At 50.2% G+C, this 25000-nt stretch overlaps 3 protein-coding genes across 5 annotated transcripts in view; all 3 read right to left on the bottom strand.

Moving 5' to 3' along the window:
* Window positions 1-11593, bottom strand: part of chd1l (chromodomain helicase DNA binding protein 1-like) — a gene marked incomplete at its 3' end in the record, with an annotated part of 15170 nt that extends 3577 nt beyond the window's left edge. Inside the window, exons 1-14 of the mRNA XM_080506367.1 lie at window positions 11449-11593; window positions 10467-10579; window positions 9225-9331; window positions 8356-8467; window positions 8166-8197; window positions 7128-7209; window positions 6880-7042; window positions 6597-6752; window positions 4743-4835; window positions 4558-4654; window positions 3563-3636; window positions 2739-2849; window positions 1445-1559; window positions 408-579 (exon numbers count right to left, since the gene is read on the bottom strand). Of these exons, the coding sequence (XP_080362493.1) occupies window positions 408-579; window positions 1445-1559; window positions 2739-2849; window positions 3563-3636; window positions 4558-4654; window positions 4743-4835; window positions 6597-6752; window positions 6880-7042; window positions 7128-7209; window positions 8166-8197; window positions 8356-8467; window positions 9225-9331; window positions 10467-10579; window positions 11449-11551 (1530 nt within the window). The 5' untranslated portion in view covers window positions 11552-11593. The remainder of the gene's footprint in view (window positions 1-407; window positions 580-1444; window positions 1560-2738; window positions 2850-3562; window positions 3637-4557; window positions 4655-4742; window positions 4836-6596; window positions 6753-6879; window positions 7043-7127; window positions 7210-8165; window positions 8198-8355; window positions 8468-9224; window positions 9332-10466; window positions 10580-11448) is intronic.
* Window positions 11594-11803: 210 nt separating this feature from the next.
* LOC308137860 (vesicle transport protein SFT2B-like) lies at window positions 11804-17871 on the bottom strand. 2 transcript variants are annotated; one of them, XM_080506734.1, is made up of 8 exons: window positions 17745-17871; window positions 17558-17647; window positions 15260-15345; window positions 15053-15134; window positions 14186-14221; window positions 13527-13585; window positions 13427-13456; window positions 11804-12502 (listed from the first exon to the last, which is right to left on the bottom strand). In XM_080506734.1, the coding sequence occupies exons 1-8, from the start codon at window positions 17808-17810 to the stop codon at window positions 12463-12465; spliced, it is 489 nt and encodes a 162-aa protein (XP_080362860.1). In that variant the 5' UTR covers window positions 17811-17871; the 3' UTR covers window positions 11804-12462. The 2 variants fall into 2 exon arrangements, with proteins under 2 accessions (XP_080362860.1, XP_080362861.1); XM_080506735.1 differs by having other exon boundaries at window positions 13527-13543.
* Window positions 17872-18716: 845 nt separating this feature from the next.
* Window positions 18717-22251, bottom strand: tmem45a (transmembrane protein 45a; the record flags this gene model as incomplete). 2 transcript variants are annotated; one of them, XM_080506730.1, is made up of 6 exons in its annotated part: window positions 18717-19395; window positions 19539-19655; window positions 19737-19879; window positions 20568-20752; window positions 21001-21213; window positions 22056-22251. In XM_080506730.1, 5 exons carry the CDS (start codon window positions 22249-22251, stop codon window positions 19565-19567), a joined length of 828 nt encoding a protein of 275 aa, XP_080362856.1. In that variant the 3' UTR covers window positions 18717-19395; window positions 19539-19564. The 2 variants fall into 2 exon arrangements, with proteins under 2 accessions (XP_080362856.1, XP_080362855.1); XM_080506729.1 differs by having other exon boundaries at window positions 18717-19655.
* Between the last annotated feature and the right edge of the window lie 2749 nt (window positions 22252-25000).

Here is a 25000-nt window from a genome sequence, read left to right as displayed (position 1 = left end):
GGTTAGTGGAGCTGGTTAGTGGTGTAGGTTAGTGGAGCTGGTTAGTGGTGCTGGTTAGTGGTGCTGGTTAGTGGTGTAGGTTAGTGGAGCTGGTTAGTGGTGTAGGTTAGTGGTGCTGGTTAGTGGAGCTGGTTAGTGGTGTAGGTTAGTGGAGCTGGTTAGTGGTGCTGGTTAGTGGAGCTGGTTAGTGGAACTGGTTAGTGGTGCTGGTGAGTGGTGCTGGTGAGTGGAGTTGGTTAGTGGTGCTGGTTAGTGGAGCTGGTTAGTGGAGCTGGTTAGTGGTGCTGGTGAGTGGTGCTGGTGAGTGGAGCTGGTTAGTGGTGCTGGTGAGTGGAGCTGGTTAGTGGTGCTGGTTAGTGGTGCTGGTTAGTGGTGCTGGTTAGTCCACTGACCAGCGCTCCACTCACCTGCAGTCCTGCAGCGGCTGCCTGGTCCTGGTCCAGGTCCTGGTCCTGGTCCAGCAGAGAGAAGCGTCCCTCCTGGATCACGGCGTCGGTGAGCTTGAGTTTGGACTTGGCTCTGGAGAACATGACGTCCTCCACCGTGTCTCTGGCCAGCAGGCGGATCACCTTCACCGGCCTGGACCAGGGAAAACACGTTCAGGACACTATTGATCGTTTCACTAACCAAAGCTGCAGGTCCTGATCCGGCTCTCATCCTGTCTCGTACTGTCTCTTTAAGGATTCATCCTTTGATTTCTCAGTTCACATTGACATGAGAGTGAAGTGAGCAGCCGCTGGTTTGACCTGCAGATCACATTTCATCAAGTTTCCACCTGCTACTTCTTTCTTCTGGTGCTTTCCTCTCGGCCGGCTGCAAACTGTGGACTGGATTTCCTGAAGGGAGGCGGATCTCAATGAGAGGCGGAGTCACGAGTCAGGAAATCCAGTCCACAGTTTGCAGCCAGCTCAGCATGTAGGGAAGCCACTGTTCATGACCACACGTCGCCGTTTGGACCGGTTTTACGCTCAAAACTCCACAAAGTGTGGAGGCGAATGTTTGTGAAGCCGTCGTCCAGCAGGAGGCGCTCTGCAGCCACACGACAACGCTTTGAACCTCCAGCTCTCCTTCCTCACACCTCCGTCCTCCTCCACCCTAAACTCCCTGAAACAGTCCCAGTGGGTGGAGCTGCGCTGATAAAGAATTCCTCCAGGATCAATAAAGATTGTGAGGTTTTAAAGATAGAACTAGTTTATTAGAGACCATGACGTCACTCAGACCCTCACATTGTCCACATGGTTTATAGAACTAGTTTATTAGAGACCCACATTGTCCACATGGAACTAAAGTAGTTTGTCCTGCTTCCTTTTCTCACCTGAAGTTGTGTTTTGAGAGAAAACATGTAAACTGTGGATCACCGAAGCTAAACTAGCCGACCTGCTGTGGGACGTTTCACTGAGAAAAGTGACCACCAGGGGGCCAAAGACCATCAACACAGCGTCACCTGGTCTGACCGATCCGATGGCAGCGCGCCGCCGCCTGCAGGTCGTTCTGGGGGTTGAAGTCACTGTCCACGAACACCACGGTGTCGGCGGCCGTCAGGTTCAGGCCCACTCCACCTGCGGGGGACAGACCAGGGACGTTCAGCCGGGGCGTCCTCCAGCGGGACAAAGTCCTCGGGGACGAGGAGAACAAACAAGACCGGACCCCTGAAGGTCCGTCTCAGGTTTGTGTTTGTAAAAGTTAACGAAGCAACCAGCTGGTCTGACTTGGTAACTAGCAGGGCTTCAAGGTACCAGACTGCCAGAGAGGCAGAGCTGCTGCAACGCTCAACATCGTAGAGACCCGGGGGATTAGTACGGTGGCCCTGAAGTACAACAGATCACTAAACACAACAACAAATTGAAAAACACCAGGACAGCAACTTCAAAGGAAGAGCAGCAGACGAGCTCTCTGATTGGACGACGGAGCCGTTCAGCCTTTGAACCAGAAGTTATTCTGCCTGGAGAACGAATTTCAAAACCTGGAAGAGTTTGGTGACTCTTCTACCGACTCTTTCCTCCAGTTTGGACAAAACCTTGTTCCTCCTTTCCTTCCAGGTGTTTTCTCCTCTGGAAACTAAACGAGCCACAAGAGAAATGACCTCCGGTTCATAAGCGCCACTGTCCCATCATCCAATCAGAGAGATCAGAGAGATCAGAGAGATCAGAGATCTCTTTCTGCCAACTGGTACCGACCTTTTACTTTAAGTTACCGTCTTTGTGTTTTTCCATTTGCTGTTGTGTCTAGTGATTTGCTGTTTGCACCTCAGGGCCACCGTAGATTAGTGCAGTCGTAGGTTTCACTGAAGCCGTCAAACTGTGGCAGGAAACAAGACGTGTCCTCTGCGTCTTCACCCGAGAAAGAAAGCTGCCGGTTGCATTTCCTCAGGTTTGTCTGCAGGCCTGTTATCTCTGCGGGATCGCTCCCCTTTCCTCTGCTGCTGATTCATTCTGTGCAGACGTTTGCAAAGTGCAACCTGAGCAACAAGCCAGTCTTGTTGTAAAGCAGCAGTTTTATACCCGTCAAGCTCTTTAAACAGTAGAAATAAAGGAACTTTCATACTTGAGGCCTCTTAAAGTGTTGGGCGCCACGACCAACATCCCCAACCCCCCCTGCTGGCCTCACGTTTGGTTCGGAGGTTAAATCAGAATTCCACCTTGCTAACGACCCCGAAGGCAGATTTCTAATGTCCAACTGGTCGGACCAGACTGACGTGGCGGCACTTCCTGCTTCCTGCTCTCCGGGGTTTCAGTCACCTGCTTTAGTGCTGAGCAGGAAAACAAAGACGTCTTTGCTGCTGAAGTTCTTCACGGCCAGGTTGCGCTCCTCCCCCCGCACCGAGCCGTCCAGACGCTCGTAGCTGAGACCTGGAGACGAGAGCCGGCGTCAGGCTTCAAACAGAGGCTGGACATGGCAGTGGACAGAAGGTGTGTTCACACGGTGGGTGCTTTTGGTTTTTTCACGTTTCAAATGAAAACAGAACGGAGTGACGACTCTTCCTCCTTTCATGTGTCAGACCACCTGCTGTGGCTGGAAAGGAGGCCTGGAGGCCTGGAGGCCTGGAGGCCTGGAGACCTGGAGGCCTGGAGGGTTGGAGGCCTGGAGGGTTGGAGGCCTGGAGGGTTGGACGCCTGAAGGCCTGGAGGACTGGAGGGTTGGATGCCTGGAGGCCTGAAGGCCTGGAGGGTTGGATGCCTGGAGGCCTGGAAGGTTGGAGGCCTGGAGGGTTGAAGGTTCCAGCGCCAACAAGAACCTGCTGCCTGTTTACATTTGAAGATCTCAAGATAAGGTTCTTGAGTTCTGCTGAATCACTTCAACGTCACAGTCTGAAGCAGTGGAAATGAAGGTGATTTGGGTGTTTTGTGCTCAGAAGGTGATTTGGGTGTTTTGTGCTCAGAAGGTGATTTGGGTGTTTTGTGCTCAGAAGGTGATTTGGGTGTTTTGTGCTCAGAAGGTGATTCGGGTGTTTTGTGCTCAGAAGCGAAGCCGGACTGACCAGAGAGGAAGTTCAGGCTGCAGTTCGCTGGACGTCAGGAGCAGCGAGTGGTTCTACCAGGAAGGAACTGTTGTTCTAACTCACCTCGGTACTCCAGGTAGTCCTGAAGAATATCCAACATCCTGGTCATCTGGGAGAACAGCAGGACCCGGTGGCCCCTTCGGTCACAACAAACACAACAATCAAAGACTGTTTGATAGAGACATGATGCACCTGATCTACATTTTAATTTAATCCCCGGGATCCTTTTCAAAAAGACTCTTATCTTTTGGCAAAATGTGACAAAAGAACTGAAGAACTAAAAGGTTAAAACAGCTCAAATTTAAAAACAAAAGTAAAATTGCAGAAATAGATGAATCCAAAAGAAAAGCTGGGAAGGAGGAGACGACTGGAAATGATCAAAAAGTAAAAGACCTGTTTTGCTCGGCGACTCCGGCACTTTGGAAAATTTGGGTCAGAATTCAGCCACGAATATTTCCTACGGCCGTCGCAAAGACACGCATTCTAAAAGTGTGGAACTCAGACTCTCCACCACAACGTGAGGTCTGGCTCAGGGGAGTTGTTGGGATTTGACACATTGAAAAGTTGAGATATGACGTCTCAGGAAATCCTCAGGAATCTCAGGCTGCATGAGGACCAACGTTAAGATGTAGTTGATCCCCAATATCTGTCATGTATGTGGACAATCACAGATTGATAAACAACTTTAGAACCCCTTTGTGCGTCTGTTTTGTTCTGATCGCTTTTGTTTTTTTGTTTTGTTTGGATTTGTGTATTGTTTTTTCCTAATATTTTTCAAAAATACTTTAAGGAATATTATTTGCTCTTAAGGCGCCTTGATATTTAATTGTACGGATGCTAATTAAGCAATATTTGTTTCTGTATTTCTACTGTGATGTTGTAATTTGCCTTGTTAAAGTAAAAAACTCAATAAAAAAAAAAAAAAAAAAAAAAAATATATATATATATATATAAAAAAGACTAAAAAAGGGTAGAAGAAGTGATCAGTCCAGAAAGCTGAAGCGCGTGCGATGGCGGCCAGGTGCCACCAGAGGGAGCCAGACCACCAGGAAGCCCACCCTCGGTGCAGGAAGCCCAGCAGGCGGTCCAGCAGGCAGAGTTTCCCGCTGGCCTCCACCAGGTGCTCGCCCATCTCGAAGGGTTCCGGCTCCACTCCTGCAGAACCGACAGACCCGGACCGATGAGACGAGACGTCCCGCCGACGGAACGTGGAGACGTCCGTCTACCCGGTCCGGCGTCTCACCGTGGAACAGGTAGGGATGGTCCACACACTTCCTGAGGTTCATCAGGATGTTCAGCAGCCGGTTCCGGTTCCCCTGCTCCTTTCCAAACGCCTCTGGAGGCGGAGTGGACCGGGTCAGAGGAGGCGGACTCAGCCGGGACAAACCCCTCCTCCTCCTCCTCCTGTCTCCTCCTCCTCCTCCCTCCCCTCCTCCTCCCTCCTCCCTCCCCTCCTCCTCCTCCTCCTCCTCCTGTCTCCTCCTCCTCCTCCCTCCCCTCCTCCTCCCTCCTCCCTCCCCTCCTCCTCCTGCCTCCTCCTGCCTCCTCCCCTCCTCCTCCCCCTCCTCCTCCTGTCTCCTCCTCCTGCCTCCTCCCTCCTCCTGCCTCCTCCTGTCTCCTCCTCCTGCCTCCTCCCTCCTCCTGCCTCCTCCCCTCCTCCTCCCCCTCCTCCTCCTGCCTCCTCCCTCCTCCTGCCTCCTCCTCCTGCCTCCTCCCCTCCCTCCCCTCCTCCTCCTGTCTCCTCCTCCTGTCTCCTCCCTCCTCCTGCCTCCTCCCCTCCTCTCTCCCCTCCTCCTCCCCCTCCTCCTCCTGTCTCCTCCTCCTGCCTCCTCCCCTCCCTCCCCTCCTCCTCCTGTCTCCTCCTCCTGCCTCCTCCCCTCCCTCCCCTCCTCCTCCTGTCTCCTCCTCCTGTCTCCTCCCTCCTCCTGCCTCCTCCCCTCCTCCTCCCCCTCCTCCTCCTGTCTCCTCCTCCTGCCTCCTCCCCTCCTCTCTCCCCTCCTCCTCCCCCTCCTCCTCCTCCCTCCCCTCCTCCTCCCCTCCTCCTCCTCCTCCCTCCCCTCCTCCTCCCCCTCCTCCCTCCCCTCCTCCCTCCCCTACTCCTCCTGCCTCCTCCCCTCCTCCCTCCTCCTCCTCCTCCCTCCCCTCCTCCTCCTGCCTCCTCCCCTCCCTCGTCCCTCCCCCTCCTGCCATCTCCCCTCCTCCTCCTGCCTCCTCCCCTCCCTCGTCCCTCCCCCTCCTGCCTCCTCCTCCCTCCCCTCCTCCTCCTGCCTCCTCCCCTCCTCTCTCCCCTCCTCCTCCTGCCTCCTCCCTCCTCCTCCTCCCTCCCCTCCTCCTCCTCCTGCCTCCTCCCCTCGTCTCTCCCCTCCTCCTCCTGCCTCCCCTCCTCCTCCTGCCTCCTCCCTCCCCTCCTCCTCCTGCCTCCTCCCTCCCCTCCCCCTCCTCCCCTCCTCCTCCCTCCCCCTCCCTCCTCTGTCCCCCCTCCTCCCCTCCCTCCCCCTCCCCTCCTCCTCCCTCCCTCCTCCTCCTCCTTCTCCCTCCCCTCCCCTCCCTCCCCCCCTCCTCCTCCCCTCTCCTCCCCTCCTTCCTTCCTCCCCCCCTCCCCTCCCCCCCTCCTCCCTCCCCTCCTCCTCCTCCTGCCTCCTCCCCTCCTCTCTCCCCTCCTCCTCCTGCCTCCCCTCCTCCTCCTGCCTCCCCTCCCCTCCTCCCTCCCCTCCCCCTCCTCCCCTCCTCTTCCTGCCTCCTCCCCTCCCTCCCCCTCCCCTCCCTCCCCCCTCCTCCTCCTTCTCCCTCCCCTCCCCTCCCTCCCTCCCTCCCCCCCTCCTCCTCCTCCCCCCCTCTCCTCCCCTCCTTCCTTCCTCCCCCCCTCCCCTCCTCCTCGCTCCTCTCTCCCTCCCCTCCTCCTCCCCTCTCCTCCCCCCCTCCCCTCCTCCTCCCTCCTCTCTCCCTCCCCCCCTCCCCTCCCCTCCCTCCTTCCCCTCCTCCTCCCTCCCTTAAAACAACAGTTCCTTCCTGGTAGAACAGTTCCTCCCTCCTTCCCTCCCTCCCCCCCTCCTCCTCCTCCCCCCCCCCCCCCCCCCGCCCCCCCACAGAGCCTCACCCAGGTCCTTGGTCAGGACGGCCTTGTAGTACTTCTTCTGCAGCGCCGACATGCCGTGGTACACCACCAGCTCCGTCTTCCTGGGCAGATCCAGGGCCACCTGGGACTTCACCCTCCGCAGGAGGAAGGGTTCCAGGATGCTCTGGAGCTCCGCAGCTACGACCAGACAAACAAGTCAGGGGGCGACTCCACCAGAGTCGCTCTGGAATTCCAACGTTCTAGAACCCGTCTATTCTATTTTTCTGCAAACGTGCAAAGATCTAGGAATGTTCCTTTGTGGTACCCAGGGCCGGCCGACTCTGGACTCGTGAGTACGCCTTGACGAAGCCGTCGGCCTCGTCTGCCGGGAAGATGTCTGGCTGGATGAAGTTCAGCAGCGAGTAGAGCTCCTGGACGTTGTTCTGGATGGGCGTGCCGGTCAGCAGGACGCGGAACCCAACGGAAAACTGAAACAAAACAACAACAAAAAACGGGCAAAATAAAAGCAGAGAAGTGACGAAACGAAGGAGCGAAGAAGAGGCAGCTTGGTACCTGAGTCAGAGTTCCGTGCAACAGAGAGTTCTGGTTCTTCAGCCTGTGAGCTTCGTCCACCACCAGAACCTTCCACCTCCACCTGCAGAGCAGAACCACTGAGTGCCGGCGCAACGGGGAGGGAGAACCTTTACGATGGTCACTAAACAACCAATAGAACCCTTTGATACACGTCTATTAGAAACATGGAGGGAGAACCTTCACGACGGTCACTAAGCAACCAATAGAACCCTTTGAGACACGTCTGTTAGAAACATGGAGGGAGAACCTTCACGACGGTCACTAAGCAACCAATAGAACCCTTTGAGACACGTCTATTAGAAACATGGAGGAAGAACCTTTACGACGGTCACTAAGCAACCAATAGAACCCTTTGAGACACGTCTATTAGAAACATGGAGGGAGAACCTTCACGACGGTCACTAAGCAACCAATAGAACCCTTTGAGACACGTCTATTAGAAACATGGAGGGAGAACCTTTACGACGGTCACTAAGCAACCAATAGAACCCTTTGAGACACGTCTATTAGAAACATGGAGGAAGAACCTTTACGACGGTCACTAAGCAACCAATAGAACCCTTTGAGACACGTCTATTAGAAACATGGAGGGAGAACCTTTACGATGGTCACTAAACAACCAATAGAACCCTTTGAGACACGTCTGTTAGAAACACTGCTGCAACTCAGAAAGTCCAACATAGATCAGGACTAATAAGTGGACAAGTCTCCTGTGACGACCTGCTGACAGGAAGCTGCAGGTGAGAGACAGACCGAGACACAATGGACACGACGATGGACACGACGATGGACACAACAATGGACACGACGATGGACACGACGATGGACACGACAATGGACACAACGATGGACACGACGATGGACACGACGATGGACAGGTCTGTTAATGAACTCAATGTGTTTTTAATACTTTGACACTGAGGCTCTTGTCTCCCTGCTAAACTTTGTCCTACAGGACATGAAAGACAGTCAGTGAAAAGACGTGACTCCTGCTGAACAAGACATGTTTTTACTCACCGTTTCAAGAAGGAAGCGTCTTTGAGACACAGCTGGGGACAGACAGACACCATGTCAGTGAGTGCAGAGCAGCAGTGGACAGACCCTGTCCTGCAGAGCAGCAGTGGACAGACTGTCCTGCAGAGCAGCAGAGGACAGTCTGTCCTGCAGAGCAGCAGAGGACAGACTGTCCTGCAGAGCAGCAACTGACCTCGTAGGTCGTCAGTAGAACCTGGAAGTCCTGAGAGTCGGTTTCTCTCTGAATCGCTGCTCGTCTGTCTTTGTCTCCTTTGTAACACAAAACCTTCAGAGACGGAGCGAAGCTGCAGACAGTCAACAATCAACAGTCAACAATCAATAATCAACAGTCAACAATCGATAATCAACAATCAACAGTCAACAATCGATAATCAACAATAAACAATCAACAATCAATAGTCAACAATCAACAGTCAATAATCAACAATCAACAGTCAACAATCAACAGTCAATAATCAACAATCAACAGTCAACAATCAATAATCAACAATCAACAATCGATAATCAACAATAAACAATCAATAATCAACAGTCAACAATCAATAATCAACGATCAACAATCGATAATCAACAATCAATAATCAACAGTCAACAATCAATTATCAACAATCAACAATCAATAATCAACAATCAACAGTCAACAATCGATAATCAACAATAAACAATCAACAATCAATAATCAACAGTCAACAATCGATAATCAACAATAAACAATCAACACCTCCTCAACAGAGTGAGCAGGAGTGTGTAGTCGTTTGTAGTGTGTAGTAGTGTGCAGTAGTATACAGTAGTGTGTAGTAGTATAGTGTGTAGTAGTACCAGTCCAGCTCCCTCCTCCAGTTCTCCAGGACCGACAGTAGTGTGTATTAGTGTGTAGTAGTGTGTAGTAGTACCACTCCAGCTCCCTCCTCCAGTTCTCCAGGACCGACAGTAGTGTGTAGTAGTGTGTAGTAGTGTGTAGTAGTACCACTCCAGCTCCCTCCTCCAGTTCTCCAGGACCGACAGTAGTGTGTATTAGTGTGTAGTAGTGTGTAGTAGTACCACTCCAGCTCCCTCCTCCAGTTCTCCAGGACCGACAGTGGACTCAGAACCAGAAACGGGCCTTTCCTCCCCAGAGCTCCGGAGACGTAGACCAGCAGAGCGATGGTCTGAGGGATCAGTCAGGATCAGTACTGCTCAAAGTACTCTGAGGGATCAGTCAGTATCAGTACTGCTCAGAGTACTCTGAGGGATCAGTCAGGATCAGTACTGCTCAAAGTACTCTGAGGGATCAGTCAGGATCAGTACTGCTCAGAGTACTCTGAGGGATCAGTCAGGATCAGTACTGCTCAGAGTACTCTGAGGGATCAGTCAGTATCAGTACTGCTCAAAGTACTCTGAGGACACTCAGAGTACTTCTCCCAGTAGAGGATCTCAGGACTTCATGTAAACTAGAAGCAGCTGGTCTGTTGTAGATCCTAATATCATAGACAGTCGTCGGTAGAACCAGATCAGTCCTACCAGTAAGAAGTTTACTGCTTAGTTTTCTAAGTTTTCTTAGTTTTCTTCAATGAATCAACACTTTCCTGTACATTTCTCACATCCAAACACGTCGTGACGGAAACTGTGCCGGATGTTATATAACACAAGATATTAATTATATAATATGACCGACGGGTTGTTGAACCCGTCTGAACAGTGACCTTTGTTAACAGACCAGCTCCATGGTAACCAGGTGACTCTACCATCAATCTAACAGCTCTGGACTCTGATACTGTGTCCTAGTCCTGATCAGCCTGGTTAGTGAAACTAGTCCTGATCAGCCTGGTGAGTGAAACTAGTCCTGATCAGCCTGGTTAGTTAAACTAGTCCTGATCAACCTGGTTAGTTAAACTAGTCCTGATCAGCCTGGTGAGTGAAACTAGTCCTGATCAGCCTGGTTAGTGAAACTAGTCCTGATCAACCTGGTGAGTGAAACTAGTCCTGATCAACCTGGTTAGTTAAACTAGTCCTGATCAGCCTGGTGAGTGAAACTAGTTCTGATCAACCTGGTTAGTTAAACTAGTCCTGATCAACCTGGTGAGTGAAACTAGTCCTGATCAGCCTGGTTAGTGAAACTAGTCCTGATCAACCTGGTTAGTGAAACTAGTCCTGATCAACCTGGTTAGTTAAACTAGTCCTGATCAGCCTGGTGAGTGAAACTAGTCCTGATCAACCTGGTGAGTTAAACTAGTCCTGATCAGCCTGGTGAGTGAAGGGGGGGGCAGGGGGGGGGGGTTCCAGTAGTAGGACAGGACTCAGCACCTGGCAGGTCTTTCCTAAACCCATCTCGTCTCCCAGGATGGAACCTTGCTGGACCTCAAGACACCGAGAAAACCAGGAGACCCCGTCCAACTGGTAGGACCTGAGCTGGATCCCTGGAGGGGGGGGGGAGGAAGAGGAAGAGGAGGAAGAGGAAGAGGAGGAAGAGGAGGAGGAAGAAGAGGAAGAGGAAGGGGAGGAGGAGGAAGAAGAGGAAGAGGAAGGGGAGGAGGAGGAAGAAGACGAAGAGGAAGAGGAGGAGGAGGAGGAAGAGGAAGAGGAAGAAGACGAAGAGGAAGAGGAGGAGGAGGAGGAAGAGGAAGAGGAAGAAGACGAAGAGGAAGAGGAGGAGGAGGAAGAAGACGAAGAGGAAGGGGAGGAGGAGGAAGAAGAGGAAGAGGAGGAGGAAGAGGAGGAAGAAGACGAAGAGGAAGGGGAGGAGGAGGAAGAAGAAGAGGAAGAGGAGGAGGAAGAAGATGAAGAGGAAGGGGAGGAGGAGGAAGAAGAGGAAGAGGAGGAGGAAGAGGAAGAGGAGGAAGAAGACGAAGAGGAAGAGGAGGAGGAGGAAGAAGAGGAAGAGGAGGAGGAAGAAGACGAAGAGGAAGGGGAGGAGGAGGAAGAAGAGGAAGAGGAGGAGGAAGAGGAGGAGGAAGAGGAGGAAGAGGAAGAGGAAGAGGAGGAGGAGGAAGAGGAAGAGGAGGAAGAGGAGGAGGAGGAAGAGGAGGAAGGGGAGGAGGAGGAAGAGGAGGAGGAAGAGGAGGAAGAGGAGGAGGAAGAGGAGGAGGAAGAGGAGGAGGATTACAGGGGTCAGCTCAGGATAAATCAACCATCCGCACAAGACGCAGCGACAAACAAGCAGGAAATAACGTCAAGACTCCAGAAAGTTGAAAAGTGACTCGACTTTGACTGAATAACTGAATAAAGAAGTAAGGAAGTCAATAAAAGCCTTGGTTGGAGGAGGAGACGGTGACGCGACACTTCGTACCTCTCAAGCCCCACTGCTGCAAGTCGCCCTGCGCGAGGGACGTGTTGTTCTTCTTCTTCTGCTGCTTCACGCCGCTCTGGACTCTGGACAGGAAGTCCGCCATGTTTCCTCTCGAACTGGACGAAGCAAAACAAGTTTCTCCGCGACCCGCTGCGGCTCCTCACTGACACTTCCGGGTTGCGTCACGTGACGCGAGCGCAGAGCGCGCGCTTTTTACAAACCAAAATAAGAGACGAGTCTGACGATCAAAATGCAAACAGACCATATTTCTATGTTTTTATTACATTTTAACGTGGGTTTACATTTTTAGATGTACAATGACAAACGTAGAAATAAAACTTTTCACGCTCCCGAACTTCCGTTTCAACTTTGGGGAAAAATTTTAAAGTTTTTTTTAAATAAAAAAGGTTAATTGTTTATCTTTTAATACGACTGCAGATCGTTTCAGTGAACATTGTAAATGAGTGCTTGATGAACACGAGTTACTATCTAGAGACAAGCGAAGCGTTCATATCACAGAGATCACAGCTTAACTTTCTTCTGGCAAGTTATTTGTTCAACTATTTGTTTCCAACGCTCTGATTAACAACAAGTTCTCATAAATGTCACTGACAAGATGGAGGAATTTTCTGGGAGACTTTATATTGAAATACAAACATCTTGAGGCTAAAAAATAGACGTAACATTGCTGCAGTTGTTCAAGCTGGTCTCCTTACTTATAATTTATCTTCTCACAAAAAAAAGGCCTTCGTGCGTTTATTTACAAATCCTTCAGACAAAAGAACTTTGAGACAAAAGAAAACAATCATTAAAAGTTGCTTAACTTTGAGGGAGTCGGTAAACAAAGTAGTAAAAACCAAGTGGATAAAAACAACACGTGAAGGAGAAAGAAAAACAACTTTGGATCTTAAACGCTTTTTCCCACCGATGAACAATCCGGGCACGAGCAAGAAGCTCAGACTCTTCTTCTTCGTTGAGAAGAGCTTGAGCAGGAAGAGCTTGAGCAGGAAGAGCTCATCTGACGCACATGGACAGCAGCTTCATCAAGGCTTCCCTGCAGAAACACAGGATCCCAAACCACACGTCAGTCTGCAGTGTTCAACGTTCAGCTGTTCTACAAAGGAGGTCTTCAGAGTTGTGGAGGAGGACCAACATGGAAAGAACCTATATGAGGATATATGTGCATATATGAAACATATCAGCAGTTTATATGCACATATATGACAATTTATGATCGTATATGACAATATATATGCTGCATACATGCGTATATATGCCACCTATAGCCAACATTTAGGTGCATATATGTGAATATACAGGCCATATAGGTCTCCTGTACTGCTTCTTTATTTCCACACACACACACACATATATATATATATATATATATATATATCTCACTTTGGCAACTGTCATACATTATCAAGGCAATAACTGAGAACGAATTAAAAAACAATTATGCAAGAAGAACATATAGGTACATATATCCACACATATATACGTGCATATATGCACCTATATAAGTACCTGTATGCATGTATATGTGTACACATATGTACATATATGTGCATATATGCACATATACTATAGGAAAACGGCCAATTTTATATATGTCACATATATTAAAACATATATGTTTATATAGGTTCTTTCCATGTGGGGAGAGACCAGCAGCAGCAGCAGCAAACACCTTCAGTGTGAAACATAAATGTAACCAAGGCAATATATTTGGTGTTTTTATTTATTATTATCTGTTTATTTGACCAATTTAAAGCGGCTCAGGAGCAGAAGAGTCATTTTGGCCTTTCCCTGGAGCCGAACAGCTCCGAGCAGTGACTGTTCATAATGTGAGGACCACTGAGGAGTTTGAGTGGAACATAAAGCATGTAGTGCCGAGTACTGTTCAATGTATTCGGATGCATTTCTGGCTGCTCCCGCATGCAAATGATTCTTCATGAATGAAGCCAAGAGGACAAACCTGGCGCAGGGGATGTAGGACAGGCTGTACCTGCAAGAGAGGCAGAAATCAGAATCATGAAGTGGTCCTGATGTGAGGAAGGAGACGAGCCGCGACTCACCAGGTGAAGGACAGGATCTGCAAGATGACAAACAACAGAGCGAGGCCGAAGTTCTTCCACTGAAACAACAAGCAGAGGGGATGAAGACGAACTGAAGCACGAGGCTGATGAGCGCCAGACCACATGGAAAGAACCTGTACGAGGATATATGTGCATATATGAAACCTATACGCATCTATGCACATACATGCGTATAGCGTGCAGTCGTCGGTAGAACAGTGTTGCACATATATGCCACATAAAGGCAAAATTGAGGCGCATATATGTGAATATACAGGCCATATAGGTCTCCTGTACTGCTTCTTTATTTCCACATATATATATATATATATAGCCTATATCTCACTTTGGCAGCTGTCATCCATTATCAAGGCGATAACTAAGAACTAACTAAAAAAACAATTATACAAGAAGAACATATAGGTGCATATATGCACACATATATACGTGCATATATGTACCTATATAGGTGCCTGTATGCACGTATATGTGCACATATATGTGCATTTATGTACATATAATATAGGAAAATGGCCAATTTTATACATGTCACATATATTAAAAACATCAAAACCTATATTAAAACATATATGTTTCTATAGGTTCTTTCCACGTTGGCAGACGAGGAACCAGCAGGATTGTTTTGGTGACCAACTCACCCAGAAGGCGGCGCACAGCGTCAACACCAGGCACGTCTGCAGCAAACAACACAACGTCAACAACCACAACAACACTGAGGATGTCTGGACTCGCGCTTGGTTATTCAAATTACTGTCAGTAATAAATCACTGGGAGGAATTTAGGACAAATTGGGAAATAAACTGTCGTTCACTCTTTAACCCTCTGAAGCCTTTTGTGCCGTTTTTTCACTACAATTGATTTTTCCTTTATATCTCAGACATAAAATCCTTAAACTTTGCCTTTTTTTGGTGTCATCTAGTTCAGGACAACCTCATGAGTGCAGCTCTGACGTAATGTTTCCAGTTTGTCATACTGTATTAACACAGTGGATCTAAAAACGCCAGAAAACTACATATTCGTTTGGGAAAAACTGATTTATTGATGATAAAATTCCTCGTTATTTTACTTGTGAAGTAAATCTAAACTATAATTAACAACTCCGAGAGTAATTGAGTAATTCATTAAAAGTGAATAAATTATCAAAAATAATTATTGTATAAATAATAAGGATTAATGATTTTTTTTAAAAATTTGAATGGATTGGTGATTTATCAATAAGTCATTAAATGGGGCACCACCAGTTAATCTGGAAAAAGCTAGAAACCGTTTCAGTCACACAAGTAAATTAATGTCAGGTAAAAACGGAGGGACGTTGAAGAAAAGCAAACGAATCTGAAGATTAAATGAAAGGAACAGACGAGGTGCAGGAACTTTAAACTCTGTTCCACCAGGTGGCGTCGCCTGGTTCTGCTCCACAAGTTCCTCCTGAACACCGGAACACGTTCCACCACTGTGTGTTGAGAATCGGGGTAGAGAACTGTAGGACGTAGAGGAGGAGGACGTACGATCATGATGGCGGTGGCCAGAGCTCGGGTTCTGTCACACATCTTCTTCAGCTGCTTCATCGGGCCCAGCAGGAACATCGTACTGTCAAAATAAACATCGTACTGTCAAAATAAACATCGTACTGTCAAAATAAAACGTCTCAGTCCCCCTGTTCCGAACACAGTTCTCCTCAAACCAAGGCTTTTTAAATCAGAGAGAATCTTCACCTTCCCAGAGTGCAGATGTTTCCGAAGGTGTAGAAGACGATGAAGAGTGTGATTCCAATCCTGGGGATGAAGAGCGAACACACTCCCTGCAGGACGGAGGGACAGACAGGAAGACAGAGAGACAGACAGACAGAGAGACAGACATACAGAGAGACAGACAGACGTGATCAAAATATCCAGATTTTAAATTGTGACTGAAAAATCTCAATTCAAAGCCCATTTTAATGTAAAACCCAGAGAAATTTATAATAATTTCCATTCTGCAGCAGCAGGACTGTTGATCTGAGACTGGAAATGAAGAGTTTGTCTTCTTGTCCTGTCCTGTCCTGTCCTGTCCTGCCCTGTCCTCTCCTGTCCTGTCCTCTCCTGTCCTCTCCTGTCATGTCCTGCCCTGTCCTGTCCTGTCCTGCCCTGTCCTCTCCTCTCCTCTCCTCTCCTCTCCTCTCCTGTCCTGTCCTGTCCTCTCCTGTCCTCTCCTGTCCTCTCCTGCCCTGTCCTGCCCTGTCCTGTCCTCTCCTGTCCTGTCCTGCCCTGTCCTCTCCTGTCCTGTCCTGTCCTCTCCTGTCCTGCCCTCTCCTGTCCTGCCCTCTCCTGTCCTGTCCTGTCCTGTCCTGCCCTGTCCTGTCCTGCCCTGTCCTTTCCTGCCCTGTCCTCTCCTGTCCTGTCCTGTCCTCTCCTGTCCTGCCCTCTCCTGTCCTGTCCTGTCCTCTCCTCTCCTCTCCTCTCCTCTCCTCTCCTCTCCTCTCCTCTCCTCTCCTCTCCTCTCCTCTCCTCTCCTCTCCTGTCCTGTCCTCTCCTGTCCTCTCCTCTCCTCTCCTGTCCTGTCCTGTCCTCTCCTCTCCTGTCCTGTCCTGTCCTGTCCTGCCCTGTCCTGTCCTGCCCTGTCCTGTCCTGCCCTGTCCTGCCCTGTCCTCTCCTGTCCTGTCCTGTCCTCTCCTGTCCTGTCCTGTCCTCTCCTGTCCTCTCCTGTCCTGTCCTCTCCTGTCCTGTCCTCTCCTGTCCTCTCCTGTCCTGTCCTGCCCTGTCCTGTCCTGTCATGTCCTGTCCTGTCCTGCCCTGTCCTCTCCTCTCCTCTCCTGTCCTGTCCTGTCCTGTCCTCTCCTGTCCTGTCCTCTCCTGCCCTCTCCTGTCCTGTCCTCTCCTGCCCTGTCCTGTCCTGCCCTGTCCTGTCCTGTCCTGTCCTGTCCTGCCCTCTCCTGTCCTGTCCTGTCCTCTCCTGCCCTGTCCTGTCCTGCCCTGTCCTGTCCTGTCCTGTCCTGTCCTGCCCTGTCCTGCCCTCTCCTCTCCTGTCCTGTCCTGTCCTGTCCTCTCCTGTCCTGCCCTGTCCTGTCCTCTCCTGTCCTGTCCTGTCCTCTCCTGTCCTGTCCTGTCCTGTCCTGTCCTGCCCTGTCCTGTCCTGTCATGTCCTGTCCTGCCCTGTCCTCTCCTCTCCTCTCCTGTCCTGTCCTGTCCTGTCCTGTCCTCTCCTGTCCTGTCCTCTCCTGCCCTCTCCTGTCCTGTCCTCTCCTGCCCTGTCCTGTCCTGCCCTGTCCTGTCCTGTCCTGTCCTGTCCTGTCCTGCCCTCTCCTGTCCTGTCCTGTCCTCTCCTGCCCTGTCCTGTCCTGCCCTGTCCTGTCCTGTCCTGTCCTGTCCTGTCCTGCCCTGTCCTGCCCTCTCCTCTCCTGTCCTGCCCTGTCCTGTCCTGTCCTCTCCTGTCCTGTCCTCTCCTGTCCTGTCCTGTCCTGTCCTGTCCTGTCCTCTCCTGTCCTGTCCTGTCCTGTCCTGCCCTGTCCTCTCCTGCCCTGTCCTCTCCTGTCCTGTCCTGTCCTCTCCTGTCCTGTCCTCTCCTGTCCTGTCCTGTCCTGTCCTGCCCTGTCCTCTCCTGCCCTGTCCTCTCCTGTCCTGTCCTGTCCTCTCCTGTCCTGTCCTGTCCTCTCGGCTATTCTTGAGACAGTATTTAAAACAGTTGCAGGTGTTTTGCAGGACGAGCCTCCAGAAGCTCAACACTCTTTGATCTCTTCTTCACGTCTTTGACGTCATTATGACCATTTACTGTCCAGTCCTCCAGTCTGCAGACTGATACACTTGTAGGTCACAAGACTCTCGTTCTCCCTCTGAGACTCGTTATTTCAAGCTGGTTGGATAATAAAGTGCTGCTGGTCTGAGTCACTGCAGAGTCACTGCAGAGTCACTGCAGGTCGTCCTCCACATTCCTCAGAGCCAGAAGAACCAGAAAGTCCACATCGGGTTCAGGTTGTCTTCCTGCTCCAGAGGAGACCAGGGAGACCAGGGGGGACCCGGGGGACCCGGGGGACCCACCAGCAGCGTGCAGGCCGCCCCCACCACGAAACACGCCACGAAGCCCTTCAGGCGCGTCCCCCAGCCCAGAGTGGACGCTTCGTTCACAGCCTAGGGGACAGTGGGGGACAGACACACAGCGGCCGTGAAAGACGAGTCACACGTCACACGTGACGTCCCGCGGCTCGGACCCGGACCCGGACCGTACCTGGATCACGTTCCGGTCCTCGCTGCGCGCCTCCTCGCCGCTCAGGACGGACTTCAGCTTGTCCATGTCCCCTCGTCTGGACGGAGACACGAGCGGTGTCCTCGGCAGTGTGTGTGGAGGATGGAAGGCAGCGTCACGCGGCCGTGTGACGTCAGCCGCTCACCTGGCCAGGTAGGCGGCGGCGCGTCAATCAGCGCACCTGAAGCCTGAAGCCTGACGTGTGACGTCACACTGTTGACCCCCTGCTGCGTTAATCAAGTTCAAAGAAATAAATGATAATAATCTCTGTTTTGTATTTATTCAGTCAGTGACGTTTCCCACATGGAAAGAACCTATATGAGGATATATGAAACATATCAGCAGTTTATATGCACATATATGACAATATATATGCTGCATACATGCGTATACATGCCACATATAGGCAAAACGTAGGTGCATATATGTGAATATACAGGCCATACAGGTCTCCTGTACTGCTTCTGTATTTTCACACATACATATATACATATATATCCTATATATCCTATCTATCTATCTATATATATATCTATATCTATATATCTATATATATATATATATATCTATATCTATATCTATATATATATATATATATATATATCACTTTGGCAACTGTCATACATTATCAAGGCAATAACTAAGAACTAACTAAAAAACAATTATGCAAGAAGAACATATAGGCACATATATATGTGCCTATATGTACCTAAATAAGTACCTGTACGCATGTATATGTGCATATATGCACATATAATATAGGAAAACGGCCAATTTTATACATGTCACATATATTAAAAACCTATATTCAAACCTATATGTTCATATAGGTTCATGCTGGTTGGTTTAATTTCTCCATCAAACAGACTTTTGTGTTTCATGTGATGAAACGATCCTCTGGTCGAGTCTCGACACGACAAATTAATAAAAACAAAGAACAACAAAAACCACATGTTGAGAATAAAACGCTTTATTATGGCGGAACTCCGTCAACTGAGTCTAACGTGAAGGAACATTTACTGAAGCGTGTTTCATTCACATGAAACATGAACATCGACTCTGCTTTTCTGGATTAATGAGATCATTCTGAGATCATTAAGTCAAGAGTCAGAGTCCATTGGTATTTTTCCATGAGAATGAAATCCGCCTCCGTCAACACTGAATTCACCAGGATCAGAAGATAAAGAACATCATTCTCTCCATCACTGAGTTTGGTTTTATTGGCGTCTCTGTTTCTTTATAGAAAGAAAATCAGAAGCTCATGTTGCATGAGGAACATGAGAAACGTTCCTGACTCACGTTCTCGTGGTCCTTTCATGCACGTTTTAGTGTGAATTAAGTTGAAACGTCTCCAGGGAAGATTGTTGTGGACAATCTCCAGCGGCAGATCAGATCAAATACAGTAAAAGTTAGTCGAGGTTATAAAAAAGATACATTGTGGTGTAAACGAGCAACGTGTACGTATTTAGACGGATAAAACACGCGTTGCTTGGCAACTGTGTTTGATTCCCACCGACTCTGATTAATGAAACAAGTAAAGCCACAAACACATGTAAATCACGACCAAATAGAAGAGACACGTTTTGGCCACCAGATGGCGCCACTGAGCACCAAAGTCCAGGATCGCCGTCCCCTGTGTGCAAATGAAAGACGGATATGTGAATAAATAGAGACGAAGTGGAAGTGAACAGCTGGACTGACGAGGCCGAGGCGGGGGAGGGGCCAAAGCCCATCGTCCGCGTCTCCAGCCCGGACGTCCTCGTTTCCCTGATTCACCGTCGTGACGGAAACGCCGTCCGTCTTCATAGGACCTCGTCCTCCGACTCGGCGTCCCTGGTCTTCAGGAGGCCCATCTCCATGGGGGGCGTCCTCTTCAGCCGGGAGCGAGCCACGCTGCACAAGCCAACACAAGGTCAGAGCTGAACGCGGGGTCCCCGGGTCCCGTCAAACCACCCCGGGGGACGGAGGTCTCACCAGCTGACGGTGCAGTAGAGGACGCTCACCACCAGCATGGCGAAGGCCAGGTGCCACGAGAAGCACATGGTGAGGAACATCATGTTGCCGTGGTCCTTCAGGTCCCACTGCGGACCGCGGGGGGGGTAGAGGACGAAGCCCACCTGTGGACAAACGCAGAGGAGCATCAGGGACCGGGTTGGTGGAGCATCCCACCGTCCTACCGTCCTGTCCCGCCGTCCCACCGTCCCACCGTTCCACCGACTCACCGTCCCGCCGTCCCACCAACCCACCGTCCCACCGGCCCACCGTCCCGCCGTCCCACCGTCCCGCCGTCCCACCATCCCGGCCCACCGTCCCGGCCCACCGTCCCGCCGTCCCACCGGCCCACCGTCCCGCCGTCCCACCGTCCTGCCGTCCCGCCGTCCCACCGGCCCACCGTCCCGCCGTCCCACCGTCCCGCCGTCCCACCATCCCGGCCCACCGTCCCGGCCCACCGTCCCGCCGTCCCACCGGCCCACCGTCCCGCCGTCCCACCGTCCTGCCGTCCCGCCATCCCACCGACCCACCGTCCCACCGTCCCGCCGTCCCACCGTCCACCGGCCCACCATCCCACCGTCCCGCCGTCCCGCCATCCCACCGACCCACCGTCCCACCGTCCCACCGTCCCACCGTCCCGCCGTCCCGCCGTCCCACCGTCCCGCCGTCCCGCCATCCCACCGTCCCACCGTCCCGCCGTCCCACCGTCCCGCCGTCCCACCGTCCCACCGTTCCGCCGTCCCACCGTTCCGCCATCCCCCGGCCCACCATTCCACCGTCCCGCCGTCCCACTGTCCCACCGTCCCAGCTTACCTCCCAGAACCAGCTCCCCTGCAGGACGGTGAAGGTGCAGCGCAGCAGCTCCAGCAGGATGTTCCCCCGGTGGAACACCTCCAGGAACGCCACCAGGGCGTCGCCAAAGACGGCGTAGAGGAGGAGCTGGTGGACGTGGACGTCCAGCATGCTCCTGCCATGGAGGTGGTAGAGGAAGAGGAACCCTGAGGGAACAGACGGAGCAAGTCTGTGGTGGCGGGGGCGTCCTCCGTCCACTTCAAACCGCTTCCTGTGACGACGACGCCCACTGGCCACGCCCACTGGCCGTGAGTGACCAGAACAAACCATCATGGAGGACGAGCCTCGTCTCCAAGCAGCCGGCCGACTTTAAACAGCCATTAGCGTCAAGCTAGCGCTATTAGCGGTCTTTGTACCATCACACCAGTACTTTTATTTATTTAGTAATTATTACCTTGGTTGAAGAACGCTATCGCCAGCATGAGCCTGTCCAGAGCCGGCGGCGCCGCCTCGGTGGTGTGGATGACCAGGGCCACGGCGGCGGCCAGGCCGAAGAACAGGTACATGGTGGCGTGTTGCCAGTTCATCAGGTCGTCCCAGTGCTGCGCCGCAAAGTCGTACAGCTGCAGCTTCGGTCCGTCGGCTGCAAACTGCTCAGCTAGCATCCCTGAAACACAGCGCAGAGCAGCAGGCGCTCAGCAACCCACCGAACGACCGACCGACTGACCGACCGACTGACCGACCAACCGACCGACTGACCGACCAACCGACCGACTGACCAACCAACCAAACAACCAACCAAACATCCAACCAGCCACCGACCGACCGACCGACCAACCAACCTAACAACCAACCAAACAACTAACCAACCAAACAACCAACCAACCAACCAACCAACCAATCAACCAACCAACTGACCGACCGACCAAACAACCAAACAACCAACCAAACAACCAAACAACCAACCAAACAACCAACCGACCAAACAACCAAACAACCAACCAACCAACCAACCAACCAACCAATCAACCAACCAACTGACCGACCGACCAAACAACCAAACAACCAACCAACCAAACAACCAACCAAACAACCAACCAACCAACCAACTGACCGACCGACCAAACAACCAACCAACCTAACAACAAACCAACCAACCAAACAACCTAACAACCCACCGACCGACTGACCGACCGACCAACCTAACATCCAACCAACCAACCAACCAACCAACCAACCAACCAAACATCCAACCAACCCACAGACCAACCGACCGACCGACTGACCAACCAAACAACCAACCAACCAACCTAACAACCAACCAAACATCCAACCAACCCACAGACCAACCGACCGACCGACTGACCAACCAAACAACCAACCAACCAACCTAACAACCAACCAACCGACGGACCTCCACCGCCGCTCAGGCCTGGTCAAACGGCGTTCATCACAAACTCCCCCGAGCGGTGACCCCCCCCCCCCCCCCCCCCGCTGGCCGTCTCTTACCGACGACAGAGAAGAAGAGTATGACGGCGTTCTCCACGACCTCCAGGCGGCGCTGCGAGGCGCGGCCGGCCAGCCGCGCGGCGCCCAGGCTCTTGTTGCGGCGGGTGGCGTGCCACAGAGAGTACTTCCCCGTCCACCAGAGCCCCGCCAGCAGGAAGAAGCTCCCCGGGAGGGCGTGGCCCTGGAAGCTCCCCATCGCCCTGCAGGAGGAGACGCCGCGCTATTGGTTCATTCAGCTCCAACAAACAAATAGAATCAGGTGAAAAACAGAACCCCACAAAGTGAAACACAGGTTTTAACTTCCCAGCTTCACAATGTTTCAGGTTTAGTTTCCCTCTGAAGTTTAAGTTTAAAATCACACAGAGTTCTTCACCGCCACCAATGTTTTAATGTTCTATTAAAGTAACAATCAGCTGGTGACGTAGCGTCCTCACCATGTTGTTGTTGATTCAGTTGACTTATTGTCTCGATAAACATTCTTTTCGCCGTCACATCAGAACGACTTCATGAATCTTCTCGACTTCGTTCTTCCTTGGTTTTTTTCACACGTTGGTATTTATCTCGGTTTTAAATGTAACGATTGTTTTCACTCCACCTTCTAAGTTAAAATGCTTTTTCTTTCTTTTGTTTGTCGGTAAGAATTTTAAAGATTTAAAGATTTGTTGCAAACAACTAAGATCAGTTAAAGTCGTGAAATTCCAATTAAATTAAACTGAAAGAATTATGGACCTGCTGGAGTCAAATATTGTCTTCTACTGATTATTATTGTTATTATTGTTATTATTATTATTATTATTATTATTATTATTATTATTATTATTATTATTATTATTATTATGGCTCATTGTTTCTTGCAAGAAGAAGATTGATTTGACTTAATATCTTTCCCAGACCATTTTCTTTGTTTTGAAAACAACAACACTAAAGTACAGGGGGCGTGGCTTCGAGGGAGGGGCGTGGCTTCGAGGGAGGGGGCGTGGTTTCGAGAGAGGGGGAGAGAACATTTCCTCCGATTGAAGCTAACGAGAGTTTTAGTTTCTCTGACTGGACGACGTTGACGTGGTGGAGGAAGGGAGGCCAGGAAGGGTGGAGGAGGAAGAAAGGAGGGGTTAAATGTGGAGGAGTGTCTGTAATTTAGTTAAACAGCATAATCATATGTAATTAGGGTGTGTGTGTGTGTGTGTGTGTGTGTGTGTGTGTGTGTGTGTGTGTGTGTGTGTGTGTGTGTGTGTGTGTGTGTGTTGGTGGCAGCTGACCTCTGCAGCCTGACGGAGGCCAGCGAGCCGCCAGGTCTCCACCCTTCTGTTTGTTTACCTGCTCAGAATAATGAACACTTCTGTCTAATTCAGCTTGTGTGAAACCTGACGGAGTCACTGCTCACCCTCTCCACCCTCACTGCAACCTGACGGAGTCACTGTTCACCCTCTCCACCCTCACTGCAACCTGACGGAGTCACTGTTCACCCTCTCCACCCTCACTGCAACCTGACGGAGTCACTGTCGACCCTCTCCACCCTCACTGCAACCTGACGGAGTCACTGCTCACCCTCTCCACCCTCACTGCAACCTGACGGAGTCACTGTTCACCCTCTCCACCCTCACCGCAACCTGACGGAGTCACTGTTCACCCTCTCCACCCTCACTGCAACCTGACGGAGTCACTGTCCACCCTCTCCACCTTCTCCTCCATCATGATTATCCATCATCTCTGAGAAAATTAAAGCTGCACCAGATTTATGTGAACTGCTGTCAGCCTCTGGTACCTCCACCTTTACTCCTCCACGGAAACAAGTAGTGCCGAAAGAAAGAAAGAAAGAAAGAAAGAAAGAAAGAAAGAAAGAAAGAAAGAAGAAAGAAAAAAGAGAGACGACTCGTCCACAGGTGCAGCTGGAGCACAATACAGCAGGACCATCAGTGGATCAAAGGGAGTTTCTGCTTTGTGATGAAACGTCTCCTCCAGACGGAGCGACCTCACACACACACACACACACACACACACACACACACACACACACACACACACACACACACACACACACACACACACACACACACACACAGCCGGACTGTTAGAGATGTTAAACGCCGGACAACAACCTCTCCAGGTGGAGGAAAACACTTGAGTTGCCATGGAAACCCCCGCCTCCCTCACCTCGCCGCCTCAGAGGACTCGGTAAATGTGATTAAACCTCGACTGAACAACACCCAGAGACCAGCAGCAGAGCATCACCTTGTTTTATTCAACTGAAGTCATTTGGAGAAAACTGATCACTGATTTCTATTATCAGGTTATTTCTATATTTATCACTTATTTCTATATTTATCACTTATTTCTATAATTTATCACTTATTTCTATATTTATCACTTATTTCTATATTTATCACTTATTTCTATATTTATCAGTTATTTCTACATTTATCAGTTTATTTCTACATTTATCAGTTATTTCTATATTAATCAGGTTATTCTGTATTTATCACTTACTTCTACATTTAACATGTTATTTCTATATTTATCACTTATTTCTATTATCAGGTTATTTCTATATTTTATCACTTATTTCTATTATCAGGTTATTTCTATATTTTATCACTTATTTCTATTATCAGGTTATTTCTATATTTATCACTTATTTCTACATTTATCAGTTATTTCTATTATCAGGTTATTTCTATATTTATCACTTATTTCTACATTTAACAGGTTATTTCTACATTGATCAGTTATTTCTATGTTTTATCACTTATTTCTACATTTATCAGGTTATTTCTACATTTATCAGTTATTTCTATATTTATCAGGTTATTTCTACATTTATCAGTTATTTCTATGTTTATCACTTATTTCTACATTTATCAGGTTATTTTCTACATTTATCAGTTATTTCTATATTTATCACTTATTTCTACATTTATCAGGTTATTTCTATGTTTATCAGTAATTTC

The sequence above is a fragment of the Blennius ocellaris genome, assembly GCF_963422515.1.
Source record: "Blennius ocellaris genome assembly, chromosome: 12".
Classification (NCBI taxonomy): domain Eukaryota; kingdom Metazoa; phylum Chordata; class Actinopteri; order Blenniiformes; family Blenniidae; genus Blennius; species Blennius ocellaris.
The sequence above is the reverse complement of the archived record's forward strand: the minus strand, read 5'-3'. Positions and strand labels throughout refer to the sequence as shown.

Bases quoted from the DNA above. Each gene is read 5' to 3' on its own strand.
- LOC308137860 (XM_080506734.1), bottom strand. From the start codon at position 17,810: ATGGACAAGCTGAAGTCCGTCCTGAGCGGCGAGGAGGCGCGCAGCGAG. The intron at 14,222-15,052 runs GTACGTCCTCCT...TGTTTGCTGCAG, and splicing joins TGGCCACCGCCATCATGATC to ACGTGCCTGGTGTTGACGCT. The intron at 12,503-13,426 runs GTTTGTCCTCTT...GTGTTTCTGCAG, and splicing joins TCCTACATCCCCTGCGCCAG to GGAAGCCTTGATGAAGCTGC.